The sequence below is a fragment of the Phasianus colchicus genome, chromosome 1, assembly GCF_987193195.1.
Source record: "Phasianus colchicus chromosome 1, bPhaCol1.hap1.1, whole genome shotgun sequence".
Lineage (NCBI taxonomy): Eukaryota > Metazoa > Chordata > Aves > Galliformes > Phasianidae > Phasianus > Phasianus colchicus.
The window spans coordinates 169006336-169034313 of NC_143436.1; the positions used below are offsets into that span (position 1 = coordinate 169006336).

A 27978-nucleotide genomic window follows, 5' to 3' on the forward strand; every position below is an offset into this window, starting at 1 on the left:
TTTGTTTGCAGTTTTATTAGGGGGAAGAAACCACAACTGTAACAGGAACACATTTAACTAGATGACCTGTACTAAGAGTAAACTTGGAGGTGGTGACAGGAAGCACAAGTATTATTTTATTTGGTAGCTCTTCTTGCTACCTGGTTGCTCACTGACGTATCTACCGCATGGTGTTTTTCTGGCCCTTGATATTGCAGAAACATGTCATTCAGAGGTTTGTGGTTTGTTCCCTGAAATGTCAGTGTGAAGCATCCCTCTACTCTCTGGTTTTGACAGTGTCATTTGAATGAACCCATCTAAGGAAAAAGTGCTGCTTGCTTGTGGAATCCATCTTCTGTCTGACTGGTGCAGGCGGATACGTGACCTTTGCTGCCTGAATGCTTGAAGCCTCCTAAAGAGGTTTGGCCCTTTGGATTGTGTCTTCTGGGATGTGCAGTGAATGCCAGAACAGCTGGCCAGGCATTCGCTCTTTTGTGCCTATACCATGCTGGGTATTTCCCAAGCAAAACCAATATTCCTTTCCTCACACTATTCCTGTTTGGTGTTGACAAAGTTTTCAAATGAGATCGACTTGGTGTTACAAGGACTGGATGTACAGGAAGATAAGCATTGTGAGTTTGGAAAAGGAGCTTTATTGTCACTGCAAAGTGACTGGCTGTTATCACCTTGATGAAGGAAGAGTTGATCTGAAATGCTGACGATAACTGTTTGCTGCAGATCTTCATGCCTTCATTTCAGTCTTTCATGCAGACAGATGATGATGAAACACAAGGAGTGATATCGCTGAGGCTGAGATTGCCAAAACTATTGCAAAACTGACTCTATTTTGGAGAGCAGGTTCCTGAGCTGAATCTTTTTGGATTGAATGAAGCGCTCCTCTTCGTTTTCTAATCCTTTCAGTAGGTGACTTGTCTCTGGGTCTTTCAACTGCAAAGAGAGCCCATGTAAAGAGAAGAACATTAATACTGAAAGGAGGCTGTAAGGAAGAGCATCCTTTGTAACTCAGCTTTCACGCTCACCCTTGTCCTGGGCTGCCCTTGCCCTCCACACACCCTTGGAGCATGCTAACCCTATGATTTCCCTTGGGAGATGGTTCTCTTTCCAGTGTATGCCCAGGGGATCGAGGGGCTAAACTCCACGGGGAGCTGGGGACTGGGAGATGGGGATGCACAGCTGCAGGCTGGGACTGTCATTGGCACTGAGAGCCCTGGTAATGCAGCATTTCAACCCCCAGAGAAGGGTCAGAGGTAGGAAACCTGAGTGGCAATGAATATCAAAGGATTTCTGTTCCTGTCCCCGGATGCTTGTTTCATGTTAAGTGAAATGCTGTTAAGATAAAATCAGGAGCATTGTGTTTGTATTGACATTTAATATAAATGTTTTGAAAAGAAATAGCATTTCAAAATGAATTTGTGAGATGTGCTGTTCTCGCCCTTCAGTGGCAGCATTTCAATCTTATCTAAATGCTTCCCCGAAGTGGAATTTCATTAAGATTCACAGGGGCAGGAAATTTGCTTTGGAATGAAATGATGACTTTTCCACCTGAAATCTGTGGCCAGCCCCGGGCAGCACCCTGGCAGGATGTGGTGTATCTCAGGTGGGCTGCTCTGCACTGCTGCTGCTCTCCCAGCAGCCAGAGGACAGGGCTTGGCTGAGCACATCCAGCACATCAAGCACTCACCTTGAGCCGGGCCCCCAAGTTAAAGTGGATGCAGTTGTTGTGGCTCACAAACCATAGGTGAATTTTATCCTGTGTCACAATTTTAAGGGTGAGGTGGCTGTTCAGTTTCATGGTGATAGGCTGGAAGGGAGGGCTGTGGACGTGGTGGCTGAGGTCGTGCCAGTTCCAGTGCTTCTGCCTCTCCCCTGCTTGGTCAAAGCAGATCCCAGTGCAAGGGCTCAGGATGGTCCTGGGGGGACAGACTGGGTGAATTCAGAGACAACAGCTTCCCCCTCCCATATGCCATCTTCTTCTGCACTTGGACAAAACTCATTGCGAGAGTCAATGATTGGGTGATGGGGTTCTCATAATAGCTGTCCTGCAGAATAAGCCCACTACAGAAACTGTCCTGCCCCAGGGTGACCAGCAAGCTCTTGAAAGGCGAGGAAAATATTGGGGTGAAGCATGGGCTGCCCATCTTCCCATTGTACATTTTCTGAGAGTTACTGGGCACTCTCGTTCCTATTGCTCTAGCAACATTTATACTAAAAGCAAGTGTCCTGCACGTGGCTGTGCAATGTTTGGATGTGTGGCAAGGCATGGGAGACAGCCCTGCTGAAGAACAAAGGGGAGAGAAACGTGCTGCGTGTGGGGAAAGCAGCCCATATTTACAGCATCCAGACCCAAATCAATACTACTCCTCTTGTGACAGCCCTGGGAGCTGGAGCCCCCCAGATGTAGCATGTGAGGCCATGTGTGCCCCTGGGGGGATGTGGCTTGGCCAAGGGGTGGGTGATGCTTTGGGATCAGCACGGAGCTGTGAAGCCTGGCTTGCTGTGTGATGGATGAGAGGCCGATGTGTCTGCAGGCAAGCGGCGGGGCTGCAGTACTCTAATGGACGTGTTATTACAGAAGCTATTCAGAATGATTTGTAATAGCTGGTTAGACATTTAATACAGCCATTCATTAGTCTCAATGCAGGGAGGACTCGTGAAATTGAGCCGGGATTTACTGATTCCTGCAGTTCCCAGCTTTCTAGAGGGAAACTTTGGAAACTGGGGGTGGGGCTGCCAAAAACTAGAATGTGATGGCTCAGACACCAGCAACTCCACTGAAAGCCATTGGTCACCTCATATAATCAATGAGCCTGCAAGAAATCAGTCATCTAAGTCAGTCTTTACAGTGAAGAGCACTCACTGGAAATGAAAAACAAACCAAAAGCAACATTGATATCAAGCTCAATGTCTTCAGGTATTGCAATGTCCCCTTGCATGCAAATAATAACTGTGATTTTCCAGCATGGCCACCCAGTGTTCCATGAGAAGCCAGGGAAAAAGATGCATGCTCATTCCTGATGCATGCACAGTGCATTCACAATGCACTGTGGCTTAGCAGGCTTGCACCTACCCAGGGCGTCCATTGGGGTGGAAGCTGACCCCGTGGCCACAGCTCCCGAAGGCTGCCCGAATCTCTGGGTGCCTGTTGTCCTCCAGGATGACATAGGTGAACTGTGCTTCCTCAGTGAATGCAATCAGGATGGCTATGTTGCCTGACGGGTAGCTGAGATGTGGTTAAGGAAAGACAAGCCCATCAGAAACCCACAGAAAGCTTGGTTTATGTGAAAAACACTGTGGGGCTCTGGAGGGGGAGAAATAACTCATGCCTCTATCACCCACCCTTCAAGCAGCCAACCTGAGGGCTACTGGCTCTGTAGACTTTATTTCCATAGAGAAGTGACATTGACCCACACAAATTGTGTAGCCAAATGAGTTGTGCAGCCCAAAATGAGGTGGCCTTCAGTTGTGCCAAGAGAGGTTCAGGTTGCATATTAGCAAAAATCTATTCTCAGAAAGAATGGTGAAGCACTGGCACAGGCTGCCCGGGGACGTGGTGGAGTCACTGTCCCTGGAGGTGTTCAAGAGCCATGCAGATGTGGCACTGAGGGATGTGGTTATTAGTGGGCATGGTGGGGGTGGGCTGCTGGTTGGATTAAGGATCCAACCTTGATGATTCCATGGTTCTATGAAAACACAGAGGCAAGCTCCTCCAAGGGAGGAGAGCCACAGCGGTCCACTTGGAGGTATGACATGCCCAGGTTGGCTCATCTATATGAACTGGATACTAAACCTGACCACTTCCATCTGGGAAAAGGAGATAAAACGTCTGTCCATCAGGATAGCATCTCCTCACTGGGCTGGGAGAGCGGCAGAGCTGCAGGAGCAAAACCAGAGTGATGAGATACAGGTGGGTGCAGGCGAGCATTGGAGGGGTGAGCAGGACGCTCTGCACCATGGATGCTCTGCACCATGCCTTCCTCTCCCTGTGCCCATGCCAACCCCAGACCATCACACACTGTGCTTTCCATCTAGTTTTCATTTGTTTGTTTGCTTACTTTTTAATTAACCCCCCTTAAAATTACTAAGAGAAACCCATCCTTCAGTCCTGTGTTTTTGCATTTCATGTGCAAAGCTCAGCTCTTTTTCATTTCATGTCATTAGCTGCTCTCTGATGATATAATTTGCCAGGAGCCCTCTTTCCATTAGACACACGAATAATTTACCCAGCAGCATCCTGACAAGTGAAATAAAAACATCTCTTTGCTGAGGGCTTAGCTCCAAGCATTGCCAGGGAGCTGGGTTTGGTGTTTTCTAATAGGAATAAGGAGCCTGGAAAAACAGAGAGCTGCTTGTTTTGGTCAAGAAGGGGAGGCAAGTGAATTTGCTGCTCCCTTTTAACATCATCATTCAAAGCAGCAGCTGATTGCCAGGTGCAGAAAGGAGCCTTGCTCAGATCTTGTCTCTCATTGGGATTTGAGGGACTGTTCCACAGCAGTTCCCATTTGGTACCCAAGAAGGAACTCATTTCAGCTGCAGCACTCATTAATAACCCGAAGGTGCATGCTTTGGCACTGCAAACCAGCTAAGGATTACTGCTTGGTTGTAAGGGATGGAGGGGAACAGAAAAGCAACAAACTGGCAATCTTGCGCCTGCTTTCATTTTTCAGGCTTTTTATGAGGCTAAAAAGACAGGCAGTCCTAGGCAGGAGGATTTGCTGCCCCTATATTTCAGGAGGAGAGAGCAATATAATGCACTTCTATGTTGAAAATAAAAAAGCCAACAAAATCACTGATTGTGTGATAAATCACAGGTGGTTTTCTGATATGCCTGCAGAAACTGCAAAAGCACTTTGGTTTGGAGAGGAGAGGAGAAGCAGAGGAGAGAAGGGGGGCTGAGCTGGGGATGGGGACAGAGCCCCTGAAATGTGCTTTTGCCACTTTCCCAAAAACCAGCTCCCTGATCCTTAATCATCTTTCTTTTGGTCACATTGGTCTGACTTTCCAGAGACAGCCTCCACGTGAGCATCCTGCCCCTCTGCTTGCTGGACACAGCAGTGATGCCCTTATTGATGGACTAAATATTTGCTGGACCATGTAAACCTTTTGCCTTTGCTATCAAATTGTTGGTCTGACCTGGGTCCAGGAGCATTCCTAGCTGAGTAGCTCAGATCCATCCCCACCTGGCAGTTTGGGAAGAGCAGCCTGGTTTAGAGAGTAAGAGGGATGGATAGTATGGAGCTAAGTAAAGCAGGGCATTCAGGGATTCAGCTGAGGTGCAGATAGTGACATTCAGGCCTCAAGCTGCACAGTATGCCCGGTAAGTAAAACATTTACACATGGGCATCATCTCAGTAAAATCCTGGGGATGCCTGACTCAGCTTTGTACCCCATCCACAAACATCTGATTAGGTCCATCTTCCAACAGCCACAAGCATGTAGGTCCCATCAGTGTAGTGCACTCACTGGTGAACACAGGGCCTGAGGGAGCTGTGTCAGGGGAGGGGTGGGTGGGGATTAGGGTGAGGTTCTGCACCAGAAGGCAGTGGGCACGAAACAGCCTGCCCAGGGAAGTGGTGATAGCTCTGAGATTGCCATGGTTCAAGAAGTGTTTGGACAATGCTCTTGGACATATGCTCTGATTTTGGAATGGTTCTGGTTGGAGCCAAGGGTTGGACTTGATCCTTATAGATTTGGGTTAGTCTATGATTTTGCTGAATTAGGATCTTCTCCATATCTCATGATATCTAAATCGCCACCTTGAAAAGCGATATGAAGAGCTCCTACTCCACACCCACCTTTAGGTGCTCTGCAACAAAATCCTCATCCATCTCAAGTAGGTCTTCTGGAGGTGCCAGTGTTGGTTGGTGCTTCGTGAAAGGGTCAGCCTTTGGTCTGATGGTGTAGTTGCTGGCTTTTGAGAGTCTGAAAGAGACTCTGTTCTCTGAAAAAATAAACGTTTAGGAGGTTGGTGTTGAGAACAACATGAAGTAGCTCTGTTTCTCCAAGCCTTCTGTCTCCAGTTATTTGGAATGGAGAGGGAATGGAGGGAGGGATTGAGGAGTTTTTGTGTGTTCAGCTTTGTTTGAGAAGAAACAAGCAGGAAGATCTAGCCTGTATAGGAGGGGATAGGCTCTATGACAACGTAGGGCAATTTTCCTAAGAAATGTAATCCTTGATTACATGACTGAGCAAGGAAAAAATATCATTTTATGTCCAGCTGAGAATGGCTTATAGCAAAGCATGGACTAAATGTGAACAGGCAAATTTCTTCTGTGCTATCTCCTATTCCTTTCAACCAGAGGACATACAGCATGTAGATGACAGGTCTCATGGGCAGGGAATTACGCAGACCTGTGTTTTGATGAACTATGAATGCCCCTGGCCACTCCTAGTTAGGATTTTGGCACCTTTTAGTACATAGAAGGCTGCAGTCTCTGCTTTTCTGAGTGCCCTAAATTTACGATGTACTTCTGGTTCCAAATCGAGCCCAGCAACCACAGCAATTCAAGATACTCACGGCAAGCAATTTTCAAGTACTGCCGAAAGATTTCCCTGTAGTTCTTGAAGCCTCCCTCACCTAACCTGAGATCAAAAGAGGAGAGGTTGACAGTAAGATCAAATTGTTGGCGGTGGTGTGATGCCACAAGCAGGTTTCCACCAGTGAAATCCCTTGAAAGAGAGCAAAAGGAGGTGCTGATGGGCCTCCCTCCTCCCACCAGTGTCTGGGGTCTCTCTGGGTTCCTTACCGTTGCAACACCTTCTCCTTGATGTCACTTCGCAACTTGGCTTGTAAATCATCAGCATGGGAAGCAGAGTACATCTCATTCGCTTCATTTTCACCCATCAGGTCTTGGATGGCAGTGTTGAATACCTTCTTATAGCTCCTGCAGCAAAAGAGCTGTGGGGTGAAGCACACGTCAAGGGTGATGTGGATCCTGGGCAGAACCTGCTTACATTGCAGCATCCCAACACTGTATGAGTAGACTCACATTTTCTTGTCGTTTTTCCTTTAGATCTGCTGCTGTTGGGATTGGTTTTTCAGGAGCACCACAGAAGGTACACCTTGCAGGCTCTTCAGTTACAGTAGTTTCCTTGGAAGACATAAGAAATTAAGTATCAACGTCATTAGTTTAAAAAAAAAATAAGAAATGGGCTCAAATCTAGGCCGTTTCCATAAAAGCAACCAAACCCACTGCATTTCAACTAATGCCAGCCCTTCTTTTTGCCATACATTTATAGATATGTAGATACATATACTTAGGAAACTCAGTCTGTATTTTATTATCTATGCTTTCAAAGAGGTGTAGTTCTCATGCTTACTCTTCCTTCTTAAGACTTCAATGGAAAATGCCAATTGATTTTTATATGGAAATTGGAACATCTTGATTTGACCTTCTTCTAACGTCCTGTGAAGCACTGAGAATGTGGGGGGGAAGGGGGGTGGGGGAAAGAGCAAAATAAAGCTCAAATGAGTTTTAAAAAGCAAGTCCTGTCTCCTGTTTAAGAAAAACCTTGAGAGAATACATTAAAGAAACAAGACGTGCTCAGGTTTTTTAGGGGAACTTCAAGGGAAAAGAGGATGTTTGCGTTTAGAAAAGAAAAAAAAATGTGTTTGCAAAGCTTTTATGATGGAAATATTTGTGTTCAGCTTTTCTCTATAGTGGTAGTTTCTTGAAAGTGACTTAAGAGTAGCTTTAGAGGCCTTTCTGTTGTATTTACAGTAGTTGCCTCAATGCCTTCTACTCCAAGCAGAGATATCACCTAAGCACATCTCAGTCCAGATTGCATTCTGGGTGTCTACTCTTCATCTCTCAGCACACTGTGATCCAGTAACTGGGTGGGCTGGCCAACAGCACCCACTGTGCTGGCATCAGCACCAATGTAAGGCACCCATCTCTTTTTGCACGAATGTGTGTCTTAGCACAGCCCAAAAGACACTTTGTGTCCCAGTCACTGACATTTCTCTTCTTGAGAACAAGACCTGGTTGTTTGGATGGTCAAGCCTGAACCTCATAAGGCAGGGAGCCTTTGCCCTTTTGAGTGATGCTCAGCCTGACTCATTTACCTACAAACAACAGTGGCATCGCTCCATCCTCTTGCCCTCAACCAGGTTGCCCTGAAGAGAAAGAAGTGCCTCTCATTGTTAATGTAGAGGACCCTGGCACCTTTCCCAGATGGGCTCTGCTCCTGAGAAAAAAGCCCACCAAACTGCCAAAAAGTGCATGTCATAGAAACTCATGGTTCTTTGCAGTGATCCACTGCTGGGTCTCACCTGGGCTGTGCACTGTGCAGCTGCCATCCCGTTATCTTCCTGCTCTTCTGGGCTGGACGATGACTCTTCCTCTGACTCCGGCCTTGGACTTCTGTAAGTAGGCTCAGCAGGCTCACACACAGCTTTTTGCAAGGGAGAATTGCTGTTTAACTGGCATTCATTAGCAGCTCACAGATTTCTGTGAAGCAGTTTTCTCAAAGGAAGGCTTTGCTAACCATTGCTTCCCTTGCTCAGAGAAGCTGTGGGTGCCCCATCCCAGGAGGTGCTCAAGGCCAGGTTGGATGGGTCCTGGGCAGCCTGAGGTGGCACTGCCCATGGCATTGGGGTTGGAGCTGAGAGGGCTTTAGTGTCTTTTCCAACTCAAGCTGTTTGATGATTCCACGATTCTGTCTCCTCTCTCCAGGCCCAAAGTTGTTTGTATTCCTATTTGTGCCAGAGCCTGGCTTCAACAGGAAAAAGGGCCACCACCAGGTCTCCTGATGGCCTCATATGGTCTGGAGGAGGGCAAACACACATCACAGCAAATAGCATCACTCCTACATCTATTCATGCAAGGAGAGGGTGATGTGCCAGTTAGCCACACCACCATCTGTGCCCAGAAACACCATGTGATCCCTCATGACATCTAAAGAGCTTGGGAGAACTGCATTGCTTCCCCCTCCTTGGGACCCGACACTTCCCATCTCTGAAAGGAGCTTGCTCTGCTCACATAAACACTGCCCCATCTTTTCAAACCATTCAAAACTAATTTCAAAATAGAAGTGAGTAGAGAGAGAAGAATGTTGCTGGTGATATTCAGGGTGTTTGAGGCAACGAGATGGCTGTGAAGAGTCACAGAAAGATCCTTGTGGCACTGAATAAGAGAGTAATAAAAATCACAGATGAAATCTGATGTAGATAAATGTAAAGTGATGCGCATGGGAAAAGACAATCCTAGCTTTACATATAAAATAATGGGCTCCAAGGTGGCTATTTCCACTTGGGAATGAAATCTTCAGGTTATAATAGATAGCTCTATGCAAATGTCAGCTCAGTGCTCAGTAGCAATCAAAAAAAAGCAAACAGAAAGCTAGGAATTATTAGGGGTAGAGAGAAAAACAGAGGAAGTCATTATGCTACTGTATAAATCCATGGGCTCCCATCTCCTGAATACTATTGTGCAGCCCTGATTCACCAATCTCAAATATGATATAGAAGAAATAGAAAAGCTACAGAGAAAGGCAATTGAAGATGATCAAAGGCATAAAAGGGCCTCCATTCAGGGAATGACTGAATAGATTAAGACATTTTATCTTGGAAGAAAAACGACTGAAGATAAAATATGACCAAGTTTTGTACTGGGAAGAGTGGTGTGACTGGAAAACAGCAGTTTACATCATTCAGAGCTCTACAGAAGAAGGATCACCAAACAAAACTGTCAAGTGGTATGTTCAAAATAAACAAGAGATTTTTCCATTGCAGTGCTCCTCAACATGAGGTGGGGTTTAATGTTTCCATTGGTTCAGTAGGTTGTAAACTGGTAGGTGGGAGAGGAATCCAACAAGAGCTATGGTCAGTGGGCATGGTGGGGATGGGCTGATGGTTGAACTAAATGACCTTAGAGATATTTTCCAACATTGATGATTCTATGATTCACAGTAGGTCTCAGCACCTCAATGACAGAACCTCCTCTACTCTTCTGTCCCTCTGCACTTTTGTAAGGTTGCCTTAGAACTCATGCCTTAACTCTTTCTCACCTGACCCATGCAAGCCCTGAGCCTCACGTTGTGCTTTGTCTCTAGCTGGAAATGAGAATGAGGGATGGTAGCTATTACAAGGTAATCATGCCCTGGGGGAAATTACTGAGCTCCAGTATCTCTGCTTCCCAGACTATGGTAATCTCCTCGCACTCAGTTAGCCATTGGCAAAACTTGTCAAGGCAGGCTGGCTTGTCACTCTCAGCATTTAGCAGCCTGCCCTACTTCTGGAGCCAGCTGTATCAACCAAACATCCTCGTGTTGACATTGCACGCTCAGTAATGTGGAGATGAGGCTCATTTTCTGAATATCTACCATTTTCACCTATAGAGATTAATCTAAAACAAATGTAAGGCCGAACTCTATTCATATTGACACCTGTGCAATTTTGCAGCAGCTCTGAAGGAGCAGTGATGATATACATTGAAACGGGAGAGCAATCAGACACCTGTCTGTTCAACTGATCTTCAAGAGAGGTAGCACAAAGAGCTCCATTACACACACTGAAAAAACAGACTGATTGCAAATGTTATGGGGAAAAAACAAATAGTATTTCTTGATGTCTAGATTTCCAATAGGCAGGAGTCCCTGCTGTGTTGGACTCTGTACAAAGATGAAGGCAGAGTCCAGAATGAGGAGTGCAATCTGCAAGTGGGTGAGAGGAGAAACCCCCTCTTTCCTCTTTCCTCTTTCCTCTTCCTCTTCCTCTTCCTCTCCCTCTCCCTCTTCCTCTCCCTCTCCCTCTCCCTCTCCCTCTCCCTCTCCCTCTCCCTCTCCCTCTCCCTCTCCCTCTCCCTCTCCCTCTCCCTCTCCCTCTCCCTCTCCTTCTCCTTCTCCCTCTCCCTCTTCTTCTCCCTCTCCCTTTTCCTCTCCCTCTCCCACGTCTTCCTTCTCCTCCTCTTCCTCCCTTGTTATGGCCACCTCTTATCACTCACTTCTTCTCGATGGGCTGGCCCCATCCCAATGACACTAGAGAGCTTACTTAGCCATGGAAAGGCTAAAACCTAAATAATATTTATTGATTGATTTGTATATGTGCATCATGCATTATATATTTTCAAGTTACAAATATTAATTATTGATGTATTGTTATAAAAATAAAATGAATAAATAAAAGCTGGGCACCCTGCAGCCCCACACCTTGTGTCTGGCCTGCCCTTACTGGCTCAGGTTCCTAACTCCCTTGATTGCCTTATTTTAATGTTGTTGTGCTGAATAATACATATTTCTTGTGAAGAAAAGCAAGTGTTTCTGTGCAGGGGGAACTTGGCAGCTTGGAATACTGAGCAGCAACTTCCTCAAAGCAGTGGGATTCAACCTGGTAATCAACGCTATTAGCATTAAAAGGAACTGTCTAAATGTCAAGCTGGTTCAATAAATAAGCACTAATACACTTAGAAATGGAGAATTAAAAGTTTCACTGCTAATTATGTTTCTTATTTTGGATTTTCTGTCAATTCTAGCTCTTCCATTCAAATGAGACAATCATTTTCTGCCAAGACAAAGGAAATGCGATGGTCTGAAAGTCAAGAGTGGGCAAAATTGTTCATGCATAGCAGAGAGTTAAGGTGGGTCATTGTCCCTCCCACAACCCTTAGAAGAGCTGTAAGGTCAGTGGACTTTTCCATTGCAAGTGTTCACTCCTTGGGCACAGATCATCCTGAGAGGCATCCCCCATGGCCAGTCTTGTTGCCTTTTGCCTATAGCAACATCTGACCCCACGTCACCTCTGCAGAAGCCAGCTTGAATGGTCTAATTTTCTGCAAGCAGATGGAACACAAGTTGTCAGGTGTTCCAACACTGCAATACTCCCCAGCTTCCTGTTCCAGCAGCTCCTCTGATGATACCTTTTAGTCCCATCAGAGCTGGGAAACACCAACAGATGCTCCAGGCTTATGTAGGACATGGACTTATCTGTGACTGCAAAGCCACAGAGTGGTGATGGGGAGCCCCAAGAGCCCATGTATGGTTTGGTCTTCTGAAACATGAAGGCATAGGATAGAGTTTTCAAATACTGTGTAGATGTGGCACTGAGGGACATGGTTAGTGGGCATGGTGGGGATGGGGTAATGGTTGGACTAGATGGTGCTATTAGTGGTCTTTTCCAACCATAATGATTCTATAATTCTGTTCTATGATTCTATGATCAACTTGGGGTATGGGAAAGAGGGCAGTGTGCTGGGGGTGTAGGATGGCTGGATCCTGTAGCAGCAGCAGGGAGGGCTAAATCCAGCCATGGGAAGACAATGGAGGGAGGATGGGCTCCTCTCATGAGCCAGGGGTGCATAGCATGTGGTGCAGGAGGTGGGCAGCAGAAGCAGGGGGTGCAGTTTTGCTGGAGGCACATTTCACAGCAAGCATAGAAATGAGCTGTGGGTTTAACAACCAACTCCACCCCTCAGGACCCAGCCACCTGCAGCTCTGCCTGGATGGAAGTGGCTCAGCTACGCCTGGTGCTTTGATGCAGTAATGACACATAACTGATACTGATGGTAAAGGCTAATCCTCTCTGCCCTGTAATGTCCCCAGTCAATCATGCAATATTCTGTTATTGGAAAAACTCATTTTTGCCCCTCCGATGGTAATCACTGTGTGCCCTGAAGCACAAGCCTTGATAGCCTGCGTAATTTGCAACCTAGCTAAGTGTAACTGCGGATGTTAATCCTATTTATATAAATGCCTGACAAGCAAAAGTAGTGATGGAGGGATGAGCTGGGGGGTGGGAGAAGTCTTCCAGGCATCCTCCTCCAGATTTCAAGCTGCTGCACCCCACTGATAGGAGATGGAGAGTTCAGGTTGGGGAAAGAGGAGAGCCCAGGCAGCAGCTCTGCCTTTGTGCCCTGTGGTTTGCTTGCCCCTGGATTCTGGATTAGACCTCACAAGAGAGCACATCTGTGCTTCAGGCAGTCATGCTTTACCAAGTGACTGCAGAAATGTACATCAAAGCCAGTGGGACAGTTGTGAAAAGGAAAGAATAGACAGAAAAAAAAGACCTCAAAATAAAAACTAAATACTAAAAAAGCAAGATTCTCCTCTTGCTGCTCTTTCTCCTTTCCTCCCCAGTGCAAGTGCTTTTATCCAAACAGAAAGGAAGGGCGTGACTGTCCCAGGTCCTTCCTTCACAGCACCTGAGGGCTGCACGTGCCCAGATAGAAGAAGAAAAGAAGGATTACCTTTCCTGTTACACTTTACCACCAAACATTCAATGAGCAACAAGGAATAAGACTGAATACTCTGCTTGGCAGGAAAGTGTCAAAGCAAAGTGACCCATGATGGCAAAAAGACGTCTTCAAATGGATTGGTCACTTTATGAGCAAAATGGTTTTTCACTTAGCTGGGATTTTCAAAAGGTCATCAACAGTGGCAGGTGGGAATCTCAAACAGGCTGATCTCATGACTGCTGTAATTAAGCAAAAGATCACACTGTACCTTGCTCACACTGCTCTGTCTGGCTGTTTTCCTCTTCCTCCTCTGTTCTTGCCTCTTCCTTGCTTTCAGTTGACCTCTCACTCACTTCTGCTTCAGAGAAAAACTGTGTGTCCCCAGAGAGCATCACCACATCTGGAGGGAAGAGCAGAAATTCCTGAAGGCACGGCATTGTTGTGACCTCCATAAGGAAGAATATAAATATCACTACCTAGCTGTCATTGCCCCCCTCTGCACCATGCTGTCTCCATGGCCATGAGCATGGTCTGCAGTTTCTTTTGCTGAAGACGCCACTTAGGAGGGAAGTGTCAAAGTCTGGGGGTTAGGGAAAATTTATTCTCAAGAAGAGCAATGAGGCACTGGGACAGGCTGCTCAGGGAAGTGGTGGAGTCACCATCCCTGGAGGTGTTCAAGAAATGTTCAGATGTGGCACTGAGGAACATGGGTCAGTTGGCATGGTGGGGAACAGTTGGACTAGCTGATCCTAGTGGTCTTTTCCAACCTTAATAATTCTGTGATTTTATGAAAGCAAAGTGACCCTTGTCGGCCCTGAGAGGATGCAACCAAAGGAGGAATGGGACAGAGACACAACTAGTTGGTCATTTATGAAACATATGGATATCACCTTTTACAGAATCACTGAATCATGGAATAGCCTGGGTTGAAAAGGACCACAATGATCATTTAGTTTCAACCCCCCTGCGGTGTGCAGGGTCACCAACCACCAGACCAGGCTGCCCAGAGCCACATCCAGCCTGGCCTTGAATGCCTCCAGGGATGGGGCATCCACAACCTCCTTGGGCAACCTGATCCAGTGCATCACCACCCTCAGAGTGAAAAACTTGCTCCTAACTTCCTCCTTTCCTCACCTTGTTGGGTGTAATGAGATTTGAATAAATTAAATCTCGCATTTTGAGTGAACTGTGCCCTGAAGTAATGCTTATCTTTCTACTGAGCAATTGCTCGGTACAGAAAACACCCTGCTAAGTGCCTGATGCACACCTGCACCATGGAAGGAAGAGTTATACATTCAGAGAGACACCAAATCCACTCCCACTGTGTATGGATTCCTTGAAGCTTGCATCAGTGACTGGTATCTGTGCACTCAACCACTTGCCTGGTTCAGTAAGGAGCAGGAAGAAGCGGGTCACTGCTTTGTAATTGCAGGAAGCCACCATTTTTAGTAAATACTACTTTTGGGTGAAATCTGGCAAAATGAGTCTCTGGGGCCTTGCAAAAGTGAAAGGTTTAATGCAGGGAAGCCAGGGCTCTGTGGGAGATCTGTCTGCTGGTGCCCATCAGGACAGGAGGGATTCTAGTGCCAAGCAGGTTGTTCCTGCTTTCCCTCTTCTCCCAGCAGCCCCACAACACCCAGAACTGCCCCACACTACATTACAGCTCACATCACCTCTGTCCTGTGGGATTTCCACATTTCCATTGCCACAGGAACCCTCACCGTGACCAAGAGCCCTACTTGCTGTGGTTGCAGGGCCCAAGGACAGCAGTGAGTTGTGCAGGCAGAGGATGGAGATATTTTTAATCGCATCCATTAATACAGATGGAAAGGGACAGATGAGCATTTGGATATATTTCCTGCTTCCTTTTGGACCTGAGAAAGAGCTGTTGCAGCCAACACCACATTTTCCACCCCACCTGTGTACTACAATTGGTCTAATAAAAATGAATTTCATTTGCCTACAGAAATCACCGTTCTGGGCACTTAATACCCATAGAACATGCTGTTTTCTATTCCTGGCTTCCTTTAAAAGGACAGGTCTTGCTGCTCGTTAGAATGAATGCACAAGACACATGTTAGAGCCAAGTGAGCACTGCTGTAGGAGTCTCCATACGATGGTTTTCCAGGCTTGATTCTCCATGCACTTAAATTGATTTTATGGTCATGGTACTCCTGGGACACTGTGGCAGCTGCTTCAGGTTTTCACCAGTTTAAGCAAGATTAAATTGGGATGCACTTGCCAGCAAGCAGCACTTGCTGCCGTCTGTGGTCCTTCAGCATCTCTGACACCGCGTGCAGGCAGAAGTTCAGTCTGAAAAAGGTTTAAAACCAGAACCTACGCATCTTCCATGGGCTGCTCCTGCCACAAACAGCCTCAGAGCTATTCTTCTCCTCTCCTATTACTGAAACAGCCTAAACATCATGTTTTAGTTATAAAGTGAGTTTAGTGGGTGGAAGGGTGGGAGGGGAAGGGGGATTAAATTTACTGCTTCTGTGACTACAGATCTGAAATAAATCTCCGATTCAATGATAGATCAATAACACTGAGATTGGGTTTAAATTATTAATAAACTATGAGAAACGAGGATCATTATTCTATGAGTCACAGCTCTCTAATGCACTGCACATTTTTTCCCCGAGACATCTGCATTGAAGCACAACCTGCCTATCTCTTGGCAGAAGGCTGTAGCCAAGAAGTGAATGCCTTTTGTTTTGCAGGCTAAGCATTTAGAAAGCCCTTGTGGCTTAGACAGCCTGGTGACAGGACAACGCTCCTCTCACAGACCTGAACGTAGACCAGGAGCCCCTAAAACATTCAGGGGTCTGGTGTGCCCCTGGACCTCAGCTCTTGAAGATCCTTGAGTGTCTGGATAGCTGACATACAGGTGTTTCATGAGACAAAATGGAGATGCTGGCCTTGGGTGGCTGCAGAGGCCATCTGGCTGGTGGCAGTCAGGATGGGGACAACCTCTGGCTGCAGGAGGCAGGGAGGAGAGGAACTGATTCTGGCAGCCCACAGTGGCAGCCACCATTCAGCTTTACTCCAGTTTCAAGTGAAGCTCACCTCAGTCCCTCTCTTGGTGCAATGAAAGGGTTCATCAGCCCAAGGAGGCCTGTGAAGACAAAGAAAACTAGAATATTCCCCCATGCTGGGTGAGGAACATGTCTGTCAGCTGAGCCAAGCCATGTGGACAAAGTGTGGGCTGGAGAAGGTCAGGCTGGATGGTGCTCTGAGCAGCTTGATCTAGCCATAGGCATTCCTGTTCATTGTGAGGAAGTTTGATTAGATGGCGTTTAAGGGTCCCTTTTAACTCAAATGTTTCTGTGATTCTATGAAGCTGAGCACCCTGGGCATCTTCCTGCATCAGCAGGTGGTGGCGTCTCTCAGCTCCTAAGCACCATAACTGGTGGTGAATACAGAGGACAAACCTGACAGGCTCAGACCTTAGCACTGGTACTGTCCTCTTGTGGGGATTTCCTTGGCTCACAGCTTTTCTCTGTGCCTCAGCAGAGTGGAAAGGGCTGTGCAGGCTCAGAGTGCTTGCTCCTGCTGGTGCCCATCAGCTGCTGTGCTGAGCGTGGCCCTGCTTCACCCTGAGCTCTCACTGATACGTGAAACCCCTAGTAATGAACAGAACCAAACAAAGCTGGATCTGAGGAAAAATGCCACGAGGCTTTTTGTGCCTTAATGACAGAAAGGGAACAGAACTTAGGATATCGGTAATGAGAGGCATTTATCATTGTCAAAGTGCTTCAACTGAATCAGAATGCCCCTGAACAAAACCCACTTATGAATAACTTTAAAAAAAACAACAACCAAAAAAAAAACCCCAAAAAGCATGCAAGAAAGCCACTTTCCAAAGCAAATCCACAATTCTGAGTAGAAGGTCTGCATCAAACGAATTCACCATCCTCCCTGTCGGCTGTGGAGGATGAGTAGCTCAACTCTGGGTCATCTCATCTTCCACGTCATGCCTCCTGCCACTGCCATTGCAAAGAGGTGACACCAGGTGGGATGATGGCAGGGGAAGGGTGATCTGGGGTTTAGGTGAGGTTTCCCAGCAGCGACCCTTGGTAACACCATTTTGGGCAGGTAACACTAATCCTGAAATTCTTGCTCTGTTCCATCTCATCCTACATGGTTCTACATCTGGCATCAGGCTGGCACAGTTCATCATGCAACATGGCACTGAGGCTGTTGGAGCCAGCTGGGGCTGTGAAGCAGTACTTCTCCCTCATCACTGCATGTCCAGCACAAACAGTGCTTTCCAGAAACCCTCCTACTCTGTCTTTTTTTTCCTAAAGCTGCTTGTCAGGGCATGAAATCATTCTGAGCCTATGATGCACAGCAATCAAGGTGTCTGTGCAGTGCAGGGAGAATGTTGTGATTGCCCCTGATCTACCAATTCAGAGATGCCTGTGGCCTCAGAAAATGGAAAAAAGCACGAGAAAAAATATAAAGAAAGAAAAAACTGTGGTTGAAAAAAACACATGATCTGATTCAGGGAAGGAGGAAAGAAGTTTTTTTTTTGTTTGTCTGCATTAGTAATTCAAGGATGCTGTTACACACCACTGCTTGCTCATTAGTGACCTATGAATTTTAAAGGCTTTTAGGCACAGTGCCTGTGGGTGAAAACCTCAGGGGATTTTGGGGACAGCAATATTCAGGTGCCTCCATTTCTCTCCTCCCTGAAATGTCATCACTTTGTCTTTTCGTGTATGGGGCCAAAGGCCACCTTGGAAACACCTGGACTAATTCCTCTTCATATTGCAACAGTGAACTTATAATTCTACAAGGACAAAGCCTTATTGTGTGCTTACGCAGCAATGCAACCCGTCTTCCCTCAGATCATTATATTTATTTTATATATTTAGGATGAGATGTGATGGTCTTAAGTTGCAGCTGGGGAAGTTCCAGTTGGATATTAGCAAACACTTATTCTCAGAAAGGGTGGTGATACACTGGCACAGGCTGCCCAGGGAGGTGGTGGAGACACCATCCCTGGAGGTGTTCAAGAACATTGTAGATGTGGCACTGAGGGACATGGTTATTAGGCATGGTGGGGATGGGCTGATGGTTGGGCTTGGTGATCACAGTGGTCTTTTCCAACCTTACTGATCCTATGACTCTACATTTCTATACTCACTTTTCTTTGCTACCAACACATGTTGTAATGTCAGTTAGGAAAAGAACAACAACCCTAACAATGTGAGGACAGAGGACAAACCCAACATCAATAGTGATGATGTTTAGTTCACTGATAATACTAACAAAAATTCTACAGAGGCCATCAGCGTCCCTCTGAATACCCCCAAACACTGAGGTGCCTAACAACAACCCCTGGCATGGATGTCACAGTTTATTAAGAGGAGATGCAAAGCAGCGGCTGTCAGGCTATGGGCAATGCAGGCACCCCATAAATTTCCCCTGTTTTCTGTTCCTGCTGCCAGCCCACGTACGGCATAAATACAGCCTCACCCAGCTGCGTGATGCAGAAAAATGCTACCAATTATTGTCCTTACTTGGATTCCTTTGGCTTAGAGCCAGTGGGATGAGCTGATGGAGAGTTTATCGCCTGTGCTGGAGAGGAGAGAAAAAGGTTTATTTTAAGAAGAAATATTCTTTTTGTATTGAGCAGCAGGGCTTTTCTTTCTTTCTTTTTCTTTCTTTCTCTTTTTTGCCTTGAGATTTCTGGCCATTTCATTATTTTGTATTTCAGATAAAACCTCCCCACCTTAACGAGGAACATTTTTTCCCCATTGCTTTTAATGGTATAATAAATTGCAGGCAAGCCAAGAAAAAGCTCCCAAAAATTGAGCCTTAAAATGTGGCTGGCAATGGAGGGCAGACTTTGTAGAGGAAGAGACAAGAGTTACAAGCTAATTCACTTTGCCTTCCCTGCTGGTTTCATCTTGCAAGCAACTAGATGTAGTGCCAAAATGCCAAGTGGTGATATTTCCAAAAAATCAGGGAAGCTGGAGGGAGAGAACTGGGGCAGGCATTTGCAGAAGGTGGTGGGAAAGGAAAGGACCTGTGTGCATGTGGAGGTCAGGGGAAAGGATATCGACCCAGATGCTTAAGGACAGCAAGATGTATTGGTACAGTGCAGTGGAGAGGAATAAGGGATGTGGAGAAAGACATGACTGGAACAGGGAATCAGAAAAAGCATCAAAATGAAGGTATGTCACTCAGATTAGATGAGCCACTCTTGTGAAAGACAAAAAACAATGAAAAAGGATTTAGAAAGACCAGCAGAGCCCCATGAGCCACTGCATTGTGCAAATACCTGAAGATGTATTGACTGTTCAGACTAGGTCCCCACTGAAGCATTTCCAATTCCATTTGATTTTCCTTGGTAAATCTACACATATGTAAATACTCTACCCTCTACCATATGAAAGAAACCTCGTATTTCATCTGAATTTTAAGTGATGAGTTTAAATGTGGTGGCAATCGAACCAGCAGTACCCTGGGGCAGCTGTGTGAGAGGTTTCCACGTTCATCCACTCTCACTTGTGCCACTTGTGGCTGCTGCTTCAACCCTGTGCCTCTTTCAGGGGCAGGCTGCTCCTCAGGTATGCTGTTTATGTGTACACCTGCTAAAAACATTTGATTTCCATTGGAAAGGCCTTCAAAAGAAATAAACCTTTCATGTGCAAACAGTCAGTTGTTCTCATTCTTGGGCGCAGGCAAATTTGCATTGGAAAAAAAAATAAGCAAAAGTGAAAACACTTCTTTTGGCCAGCTCCTGAGAAGAAATGATGTGCAGATTCTCTAGGAAATCAATAACCCTTTATATCACGAGTTATGCTGACTCTTTCATGCCAGCTATGCAATTCTAGACATGCCAGACCCGCCAGCAGGTCTACTGCATGGTTGTAGCATGCTCAATGAAGAAATAAGGAGAAAGGATAATCTTTCTTCTATGAAGCTTTCTCAAGAGAAGGGCAAGTTGCAAGTTGTAAGTCTCTGTTGCAGAAAGTCAAGCTTGCCCTAAGTAAGGCAGTGGTTGCTGTTTCCCATGAATGATGCATGGTGTTTACCCAGTGGAGTACCCAGGTTACCTGTCATGGGTCCCTTCCTCACCCTCTCCCTTGAGACAGTTGTGACTATGACCTGCACACAGCCTTAGATATTTCCTTGTATCTTTTTTTTTTTCTCTTTCCATGAGTTAACTACTTTTCTGTCTCTCTTATCAGCCTCCAAACACTGGTTAGTTTACTTAGTGAGCTGTAAAATATTACTAAAGTCAGGGTATATGGGAAAAAAGAACGTTTAAACATAGCTTGAGATATGTAAGAAGAGACAGTTGGATAATACACATTCGCTGGCATATGCATGCAGCAGAAAAAATCTGGTTGCTTCAGGCAAGTTGGTTCATGGCAGTTGACTTTGAACACCTTGTTTCACAAGACGGATGGATGGGTTTTTGAGCTGCATGTAGAACAGCACCTTCTGTTTGTGACAAGCTCCCAAGGCTGGGGCTCCAGTCTGTGTGTTGGTGCTCCTTGCCTTGCCCTCACAGCTCGCAACCATTGCCCAAAACAAACCAGCCCAGTGGTCATACCACAGTAGCCCTCACTGGCTGGGCAGGCACATGTCTATCCCAAAATGGTGAGGATTGGCACAGGCTGCCCAGGTGGGGTCACCATCCCTGGAAGTGTTCAAGCACCATAGATGTGGTACTGAGGGACATGGTGAGTGGGCATGGTAGGGTTGGGCTGATGGTTGAACTAGGTTATCTTAGTGACCTTTTCCAATCTTAATGATTTTACAATTCTAAGACCCAGCACCATCCCGAGTACCCATGCATAGCACTCATGTTTTCCATATGCAAACAGAAACTAAAGGAAGATCAAGGATAGCCGTCTTCCCTCCCGCAGATTGCTGTTAATGTTACCTGTTAATAGCTCATCTTTCCTTGAAATAACTGCATAGGTGTTCTGGCAGACTTCTTTGTTGTTTTCCCTCTGTTTTGCTGGAAAGGATGAGGGGGCTCCTTCTGTGCTGGTTTCCCCAGTTTCCTCATTGCTGGAGAGAGCAATATTACTCTGCTTGATATAATCTCGTATTCTCTTCTTATTGAAGGCTTCCTTAGAAGTTGCATACTCCTTTTCCAGCTTATTCACATTTTCCTCTGTGAGAGCAGAGCTGGAATCTGATGGAACAGTCTCAGGGGAAAATATTTTTGGTGGGGACTGGTTACTGCCAGACCCTGACAGCTTGCGTCCATTAGACATATCTGCAATGCATTAAGGAGATGAGGCTCTTCAGCAACAGGCAAAGTCAATTCATCATTCTGGTAACAAAGAAAGAAAGAAGAGAGAAATCCCATTAGTCATTTGCTCCTGACGGGCGTATTGATTGATGTAGTTAAAATGTTCACACTAAGATAACCTTATTAGATTGAAAATCACTTTCTTTTAGAGAGGATCTACTAGGCTCCGATTCAACAAAGCACTTAAACAAATACTTGATATTAAAGACAGGACAAAGTCCCGTTGGTGGGATTTTGTTATACAGATTCCACCTACCTCTTAAATGCCAAAGCTTAAGACATCTAAAAAAGCCAAAACAGACCTCAGAATGCCTGCCTGTGCTCAGAGAGGTAACCAGATACCTCGTGTCGTAACATACAATGGCACCCTCGTCCCCACTAAGGCTGCACTGAAGACTGCATCAGTGATTTCATTATTAACCCAGTTTGCTTTGGCTGTAAAGTGCTGTATGGCTGAAACTCACCGTATGCAGGCTGGAACAGAGCACATTTTATATTCATTACCAGCTCTCAGACAAATTATTTTAGACATTTTATGCTACGCATTGGTGAATAAAAAGAAAAACACAACAAAAATATACAGTAGAATCTATTGAATCTGTTTAATTGGTCTTGCTGGTGACCATCTGACTACGCCAATTAAATGAAGACAAACAAAAGCAGCTCTCAGAGGACTCGCAGTGAATGAACCCAGGGTAAATAACTGCACGATTTTTGTTATTGCATTATTCTGTACAGTTGTGTGTCTGAGACATAAACTAGTTATAAAAAGTGACTCGCCCTGCTGTTTGCAATATCTGGTTAATTGTGTCTGCATCTTCCTTTCATCCACTTGGCCTGTTTAATGTCAAAAGAGAAAGGAGGGAATAATAAGGTTAGCATGGCAGCACTCATGTTTTGCAACCTCCCCTCCTATCCCTAGCCCAACCCTCCCTTCCAGTTCCCATTGGGAGTGGTGGCCCTCTGCTATGAATGACTGCAGACCAAAACAGCTGTTTATATCTGTTTTACAGAGACAGGTCCACAACTGGATGTCAGCTTTGGGCCACTTGTCTGGATTATCTCCAGACTATGCAGCCCTCTCTGTTCACTTGGGGAGAGCGGTCTCTGGCAGCACACACAGAGGGGACCATTCAATATTTGGAGACCTCCCAGTATTTGAAGGGAGTGTATTAAAAAAAAGGGGGAATGACTGTTTATGAGGGTGGATAGTGACAGGACAAGGGGGAATGACTGTTTATGAGGGTGGATAGTGAAAGGACAAGGGGGAATGGTTTTAAACTGAGACAGGGGAGGTTTAGGTTAGATGTTAAGAGGCAGTTTTTCAGTCTGAGGGTGGTGACACACTGGAACATGTTGCCCAAGGAAGTTGTGGATGCCCCATCCCTGGAGGCATTCAAGGCCAGGCTGGATGTGGCTCTGGGCAGCCTGGTCTGCTGGTTGGTGACCCTGCACATAGCAGGGGGGTTGAAACTAGATGATCATTGTGGTCCTTTTCAACCCAGGCCATTCCATGATTCTATGATTCAATTGGGCCTGCTTCTCGCCTCTTGCTTGGCCCTCTCTGGTGCCAGGGCCTTGGAAGCCCTGGAGGGATACTGCATGGGCACCTGGTAAAGATCACTGACTCTGGTCTTCTGCATTTGTCTTTCAAAGAACAGCACCACATGGAGGGCTACTTGTCTGGGAAGGCTTTTGAGTCTGCATTATTGGAAACTTCTAAGAAGAGACTAGAGAAATGCCTAGCAAAATGGTGCTGTGACCAGGTGGGGTCAATCAGCTCTGGTTTGTGAAGAAGTTTTTCACAGTAAAGATGCTGAGGCGCTGGAATAGGTTGCACAGAAAAGGTGTGGATGCTGCATCAAAGTTGGGTTGGACAGGGCTCTGAGCAATCTGATTAAATGAAAGATGTCCTTGTTCATGGCATGGGGTTGGACTAGATGGTCTTTGAGGGTCTCTACCAACTCAAAACGTTCTGTGATTTTATGGTATTGCTGTTGTGACATGATCTTTGCATACTAAAGACTGAAACTTGATGGTTAGTAGATGTCAATCCACAAGGCTGACCTATTTTAATTTCTTTATAAAAGAGCTTAACAGAATCAAGTCAAGTGCTACAGAGAGGCACTTATATAGGGTCTGTATACTTTTCAATTTATCAGTTGAGCTTATATATCTCATTGGAAGAAATCACTAAGCTGATCAGACAAAAGCTATCTTCCCTAACAGTCTGATGGTTCACACTCAGCTCTATATCTAATTTTCCTCATCCCTCTCTCAGGACAGTTTTCATCAGTTGTCTGGAAATTTTCTTCTGATTCAGGATATCTGAAAAGCAGTATCAAAGACCCAGGAAGATCCAAAGATTCTTCTTTTAGTACTGTTTGAACTGAGCTAGGTGTCTACATCTAGATTTTAAAGCGCCTAGGTTTATCAGAGGCAGCCAAACACTACATCCTTCATTGTTGGAACAGAAGATATCTCATTATCATACTGTCCAATTATATTGATTTTTAACTCCCTAGAGAACTAGCTTTCCTGGAAAGGTCTGTCATTTCTGCATTTTATGACCATTTCTATGCATCACTGCTCTTTCTGAGAAGAAATTTTTCCAAATATCCAAACCCCAAAACAACTCCTCTTCCAGTGGTAGGGAGTTGCTTCCTTCAAATGGGCTTGTTCACCCTGTGTTGCTCTACCTAAAGCTATACAGCTAATTCTTTGATAATCTTATATCTAGGGATGTAAAGCCTTCGGGGCAGATCCTCTTGGTCTCTGTGCTCATATTGTAACTAGCAGGCAGAGCTCTCACTCTCATGGGGATGTTCCTGATGAGTAGTATCATTCAGTAGTTTCCAGAAGACCCTCTCCTTGAACTTGGCTCATCAAAGCTGCACAACTAACAGCTCAGCAGTTTCACCATCATCGGAAGAAATGCAGCACTTGAATGTTCATGTTGAACTTTTCCAGGAAACTGAAGAGGATCAAATGAGCCATTTTACTGAATTCTAAAGAGGGTTGTTTTTTTGTGATCGTGCGTGCTTGCTTTCATCAAACGAAATGTTCGAAACAAAAAGCCCATGGCAAATTAGAGGGATGACATGCCGCTTTGAAAGTGCCAAATTTAAAGATCTCTGCTTTGGAACTTGGCCTCTCTCTATGCATCATGAGCTATTCTAGGATTTTGATATTAAACCATCAAATTTTTCACTTGACCTGATACGTGCTTTCTTTACAAAGCTCCGTCTTTTTTGCAAAATGCAAATAAATGTTTTCCCAGTCTCACTAAATACTATCACACAAAGAAGAGGGATCTTGCTTCTGTTAGCTCAGAGTTCGTGGGACCAATATTAAATAGTAAAATCAGTCAGACCAGAATTACATGCTTAAAATCTAATAGATTACCGTAAGCTGCCCATTACAGTGCCACAGGAGATTGTCCACTAAATGTTCACAAACACATCTGCAGCACAGTTACACATCTCTTCCAAAGCCCTATCTGTCCATGACGTCAGAGCTCTCCATAAAAAGCAAGTGAATTTAAAGCCACATTTATTGGCTAATTTCCTCTGTGAAGCTTCACTTTCTCTATAGCTCTTCTGTTCTCATAATAATATGCTAGTCAGAATATTTGAATCTTGGAAAAACAAAACACAGCTGAAGTAGTTGGAAGGCTATGGGCTTGGGAAGCAATTTCCTCCAATTCATCAGAAGACAAAGGGAAAGGGATAATTTTGTTCCTGTTAATAAAAGTTTAATTGCTTTGCTGGCACAGCTGCCCTCAAATTTTATTTGTTCTTGCTTTTGTGCCACACCTCAACCACAGCCCTGTGACCATGGTCCTTGAATTGAAGTTTTCCTTGCATTGGGTACAAGGACCAGGAAAACACTGTCAACTGATTTTGTTGATGTGACCCAGCACCCCTGGCCAGGCTCTGCAAACACATGGTTAGAGATGATGCCTTCCCTACAAGATCAGTACCCCCTCCCTGGAAGCATACAAGGCCAGCCTGGATGGGGCTTTGAGCAACCTGGTGTAGAGGGAGGTGTCCCTGCCTATAGCAGGGCATTGGAACTAGATGATCTTAAAGGTCCCTTCCACCCACACCATTCAACGATGCTATGAATGATCATCCAAGAGGAAACTGCATTATTTGTATTGCTGTAGCTCCCTGGTCAGCAGCAGAAGATACAGAATTGAATGACATCACATGAGGATTAAACTTCACTCCGTACCGAGAAATGTCAACTAAATTGATTCCAATTGTAAACTTCCAGCGCATATCCCAAAAGGACTGCTGTGTACACAAGGTTAGAGAAGCTTTCATACACAGACATGATGGGGGGATTTCTACTCTGCTATGGGTCTGGAGAGAATACTGGGTAAATATGAGCTTGGTCAGCCTTTGCCTTCTTTTACTATTTCATGGTGTTTGTGTTTGTAGAAGAAATCTTACCAGGGAATCTTTCTGCTTTCCTTGTATGATATATAGACACGTTTAAAAATATATATGTGTGTTAAAGAACTCATAGGCTTTAATTATGGAACAAGCCCATTAAAAAAGGACAGAATGCTTCATGCATTTTTACCACTGCAGTTGTGTCCAGACAAGTTCTGCATTACAGCTGTTTCTCTTGCACAGAAAACCATCTCTTAAACTTACACCATCTTGCACTGTTGAAGACATTTGGAGAGCAATCAGTTGCTGTAACTCACACAGAAAAATCTTGAGTGGGCTCTGGTAGAGCAGCCCTTGTACCTATGGCACCCTGTACATCCTTGGGACGGGACACACAACACAGTTCATGAATATTCCTCAGCGAGCCTCCTTCTTCAGCAGGATAGCAATTATACAACACAGTAAAACGTAACAGCTCACACTGTAAATCGTGGTCATTAGTATTATTCTGAGGTCTGTGTCACAAGGGACACAAGGAGCCAGATGAAGTGAGGCTGACTGACTGTGCAGAAATCCCTCAATAAAGCTGCTCTGCAAATAAAGCTGCTCTGCAAGAGAGAGGATTTGTCCAGCAGTACTGTGGGAGATTTGCAGTGACGGGCTCCAGGTAATGTGGAGCTGAGTTTATTGCTATCTGCAGCTTTGATTTCTAGCACTGCAGTATGTTGCAGGTAGAAATGTTTTGTGCAGGACCTGATCTTCTCATCCACAAGGTCTTCTGCTGGTGGTGGTTTTAGAGCTTTAGGTGGTATCAGAGCCCCTCCTGTTTCACTCTGAGCAGTGCTGCCTCTTGCCCTGCCCTCAGCAGAAGCCAAATGTTTTAGGAGAGATCACAGTGACATTTCTTACAGGTGCCAAACAGTGCATAATTAATCCATGCCCTAAAAACTACCCACTGCACTAGGCAGCCTGTGAACTGCCAGGAGGTGAGGTGAAATGAGTCTGCCAGCCCTAGGGTGTCACCTGGCTTCAGCTCTCACCACGGCCACATTTGGGAAGAAGAGAGTTGATTACTTTTTTGTTTGCTTGTTTGCTTTTGAGGTATGTTGTAGTACATAATTAATCCTACATTTCAGCTCTGGCTCTGGGAAGGGTGAGGGTGATGGGATATCTCTGCATATCTCCCCCTCTCTCATCACCCACTTGCATATCTCCCCCTCTCCCATCACCCACTTGTCTGCAGGGATTTTGTTTTCATCACCTAGGCAAAAGGGAAAATCGGAGAAGAGCAAAAAAAAAGGAATCTACAAGGAAACATGGAGGAAATTGTAAAGCAACATCTGACAGTCATGTCTGGCCAACCCATGAAGATTCCTCCCAGTAAAAATGTGGAGGACAGCTTTACCTTTCTGGGCAGGAGTATCCAGGAGAGCAGGAAAGGGGACCACGCTACCCCAGGCCAACACGGGTAGGCAGAGACCTGGTGGTGGTGAGATGACCAGGACACCCTCCTGGCCACTGCTGGCGCAAGAATTTGTGGACTCCTTCCTCTTGTCCCATTGTCCCCCCATTCCATCATGGTTCCTGGGACCTTAGCAACAGTGCCCTCTCCTTGTTAGTCACCACTCCTTTGCCACCCATCGCATCTCAGCAGGCAAGGAGAGGGTGGTTCCCATCAGCTTGCAGTCTGTCCCAGGTGTTTCCACAAGGCTGAGGGATCCTGGCACCAGTGCAGGGTCTTGCCTTGGTGGAAGACATGTGAGACCACATCATGGAGGTTGGACTGCAGAAGTTTTCTGAAAGCATTATGCTGATCTGCAGTCTTGCTGTGTGTTTCTCCATGTGGACAGCCCAGACATGCTACCCTTGGATCCATCAGTTGAAGTCATGGTAGAAGGTCTCCATCCAAGGACTTTCTCACTGTTTTGTTTTTTTTTCCTCTCAGAGCCTGTTGATATACATTGTACCCTGAGTTCTCTCTGCCATGAGCTGTCCCCACTGTCCCCAGTTCAATATCATCCTCATCCCTGCTGGTGTTGAGGCATTGAGTGACTGCATGGCATCCCATCCTGCCATCCTCCAAAAGGCTCTCTGGCTTGGTAGGGCTTATGTCTTTTATATGTCTTTTCCC

General features: G+C 45.6%; 1 protein-coding gene across 1 annotated transcript; it reads right to left on the reverse strand.

Annotated features, from left to right (window-relative positions):
• Nucleotides 1-17: 17 nt before the first annotated feature.
• On the reverse strand, nt 18-27978 carry ERICH6B (glutamate rich 6B). The gene is made up of 12 exons (XM_031615780.2): nt 27253-27978; nt 21070-21468; nt 13435-13566; nt 8270-8391; nt 6987-7088; nt 6744-6895; nt 6515-6579; nt 5793-5938; nt 3783-3871; nt 3068-3220; nt 1682-1910; nt 18-927 (listed from the first exon to the last, which is right to left on the reverse strand). Exons 2-12 carry the CDS (start codon nt 21407-21409, stop codon nt 805-807), a joined length of 1653 nt encoding a protein of 550 aa, XP_031471640.2. The 5' UTR covers nt 21410-21468; nt 27253-27978; the 3' UTR covers nt 18-804.

What these genes read in the sequence shown, in the direction of transcription:
- ERICH6B (XM_031615780.2), bottom strand. Translation starts at nt 21,409, where the DNA reads ATGTCTAATGGACGCAAGCTGTCAGGGTCTGGCAGTAACCAGTCCCCA. An exon ending in AGGAAAAACGACAAGAAAAT is followed by an intron (nt 6,896 to 6,986) that starts GTGAGTCTACTC and finishes TTCACCCCACAG; the next exon opens with CTCTTTTGCTGCAGGAGCTA. An exon ending in GATGGAAGTGGTCAGGTTTA is followed by an intron (nt 3,221 to 3,782) that starts GTATCCAGTTCA and finishes ACCACATCTCAG; the next exon opens with CTACCCGTCAGGCAACATAG.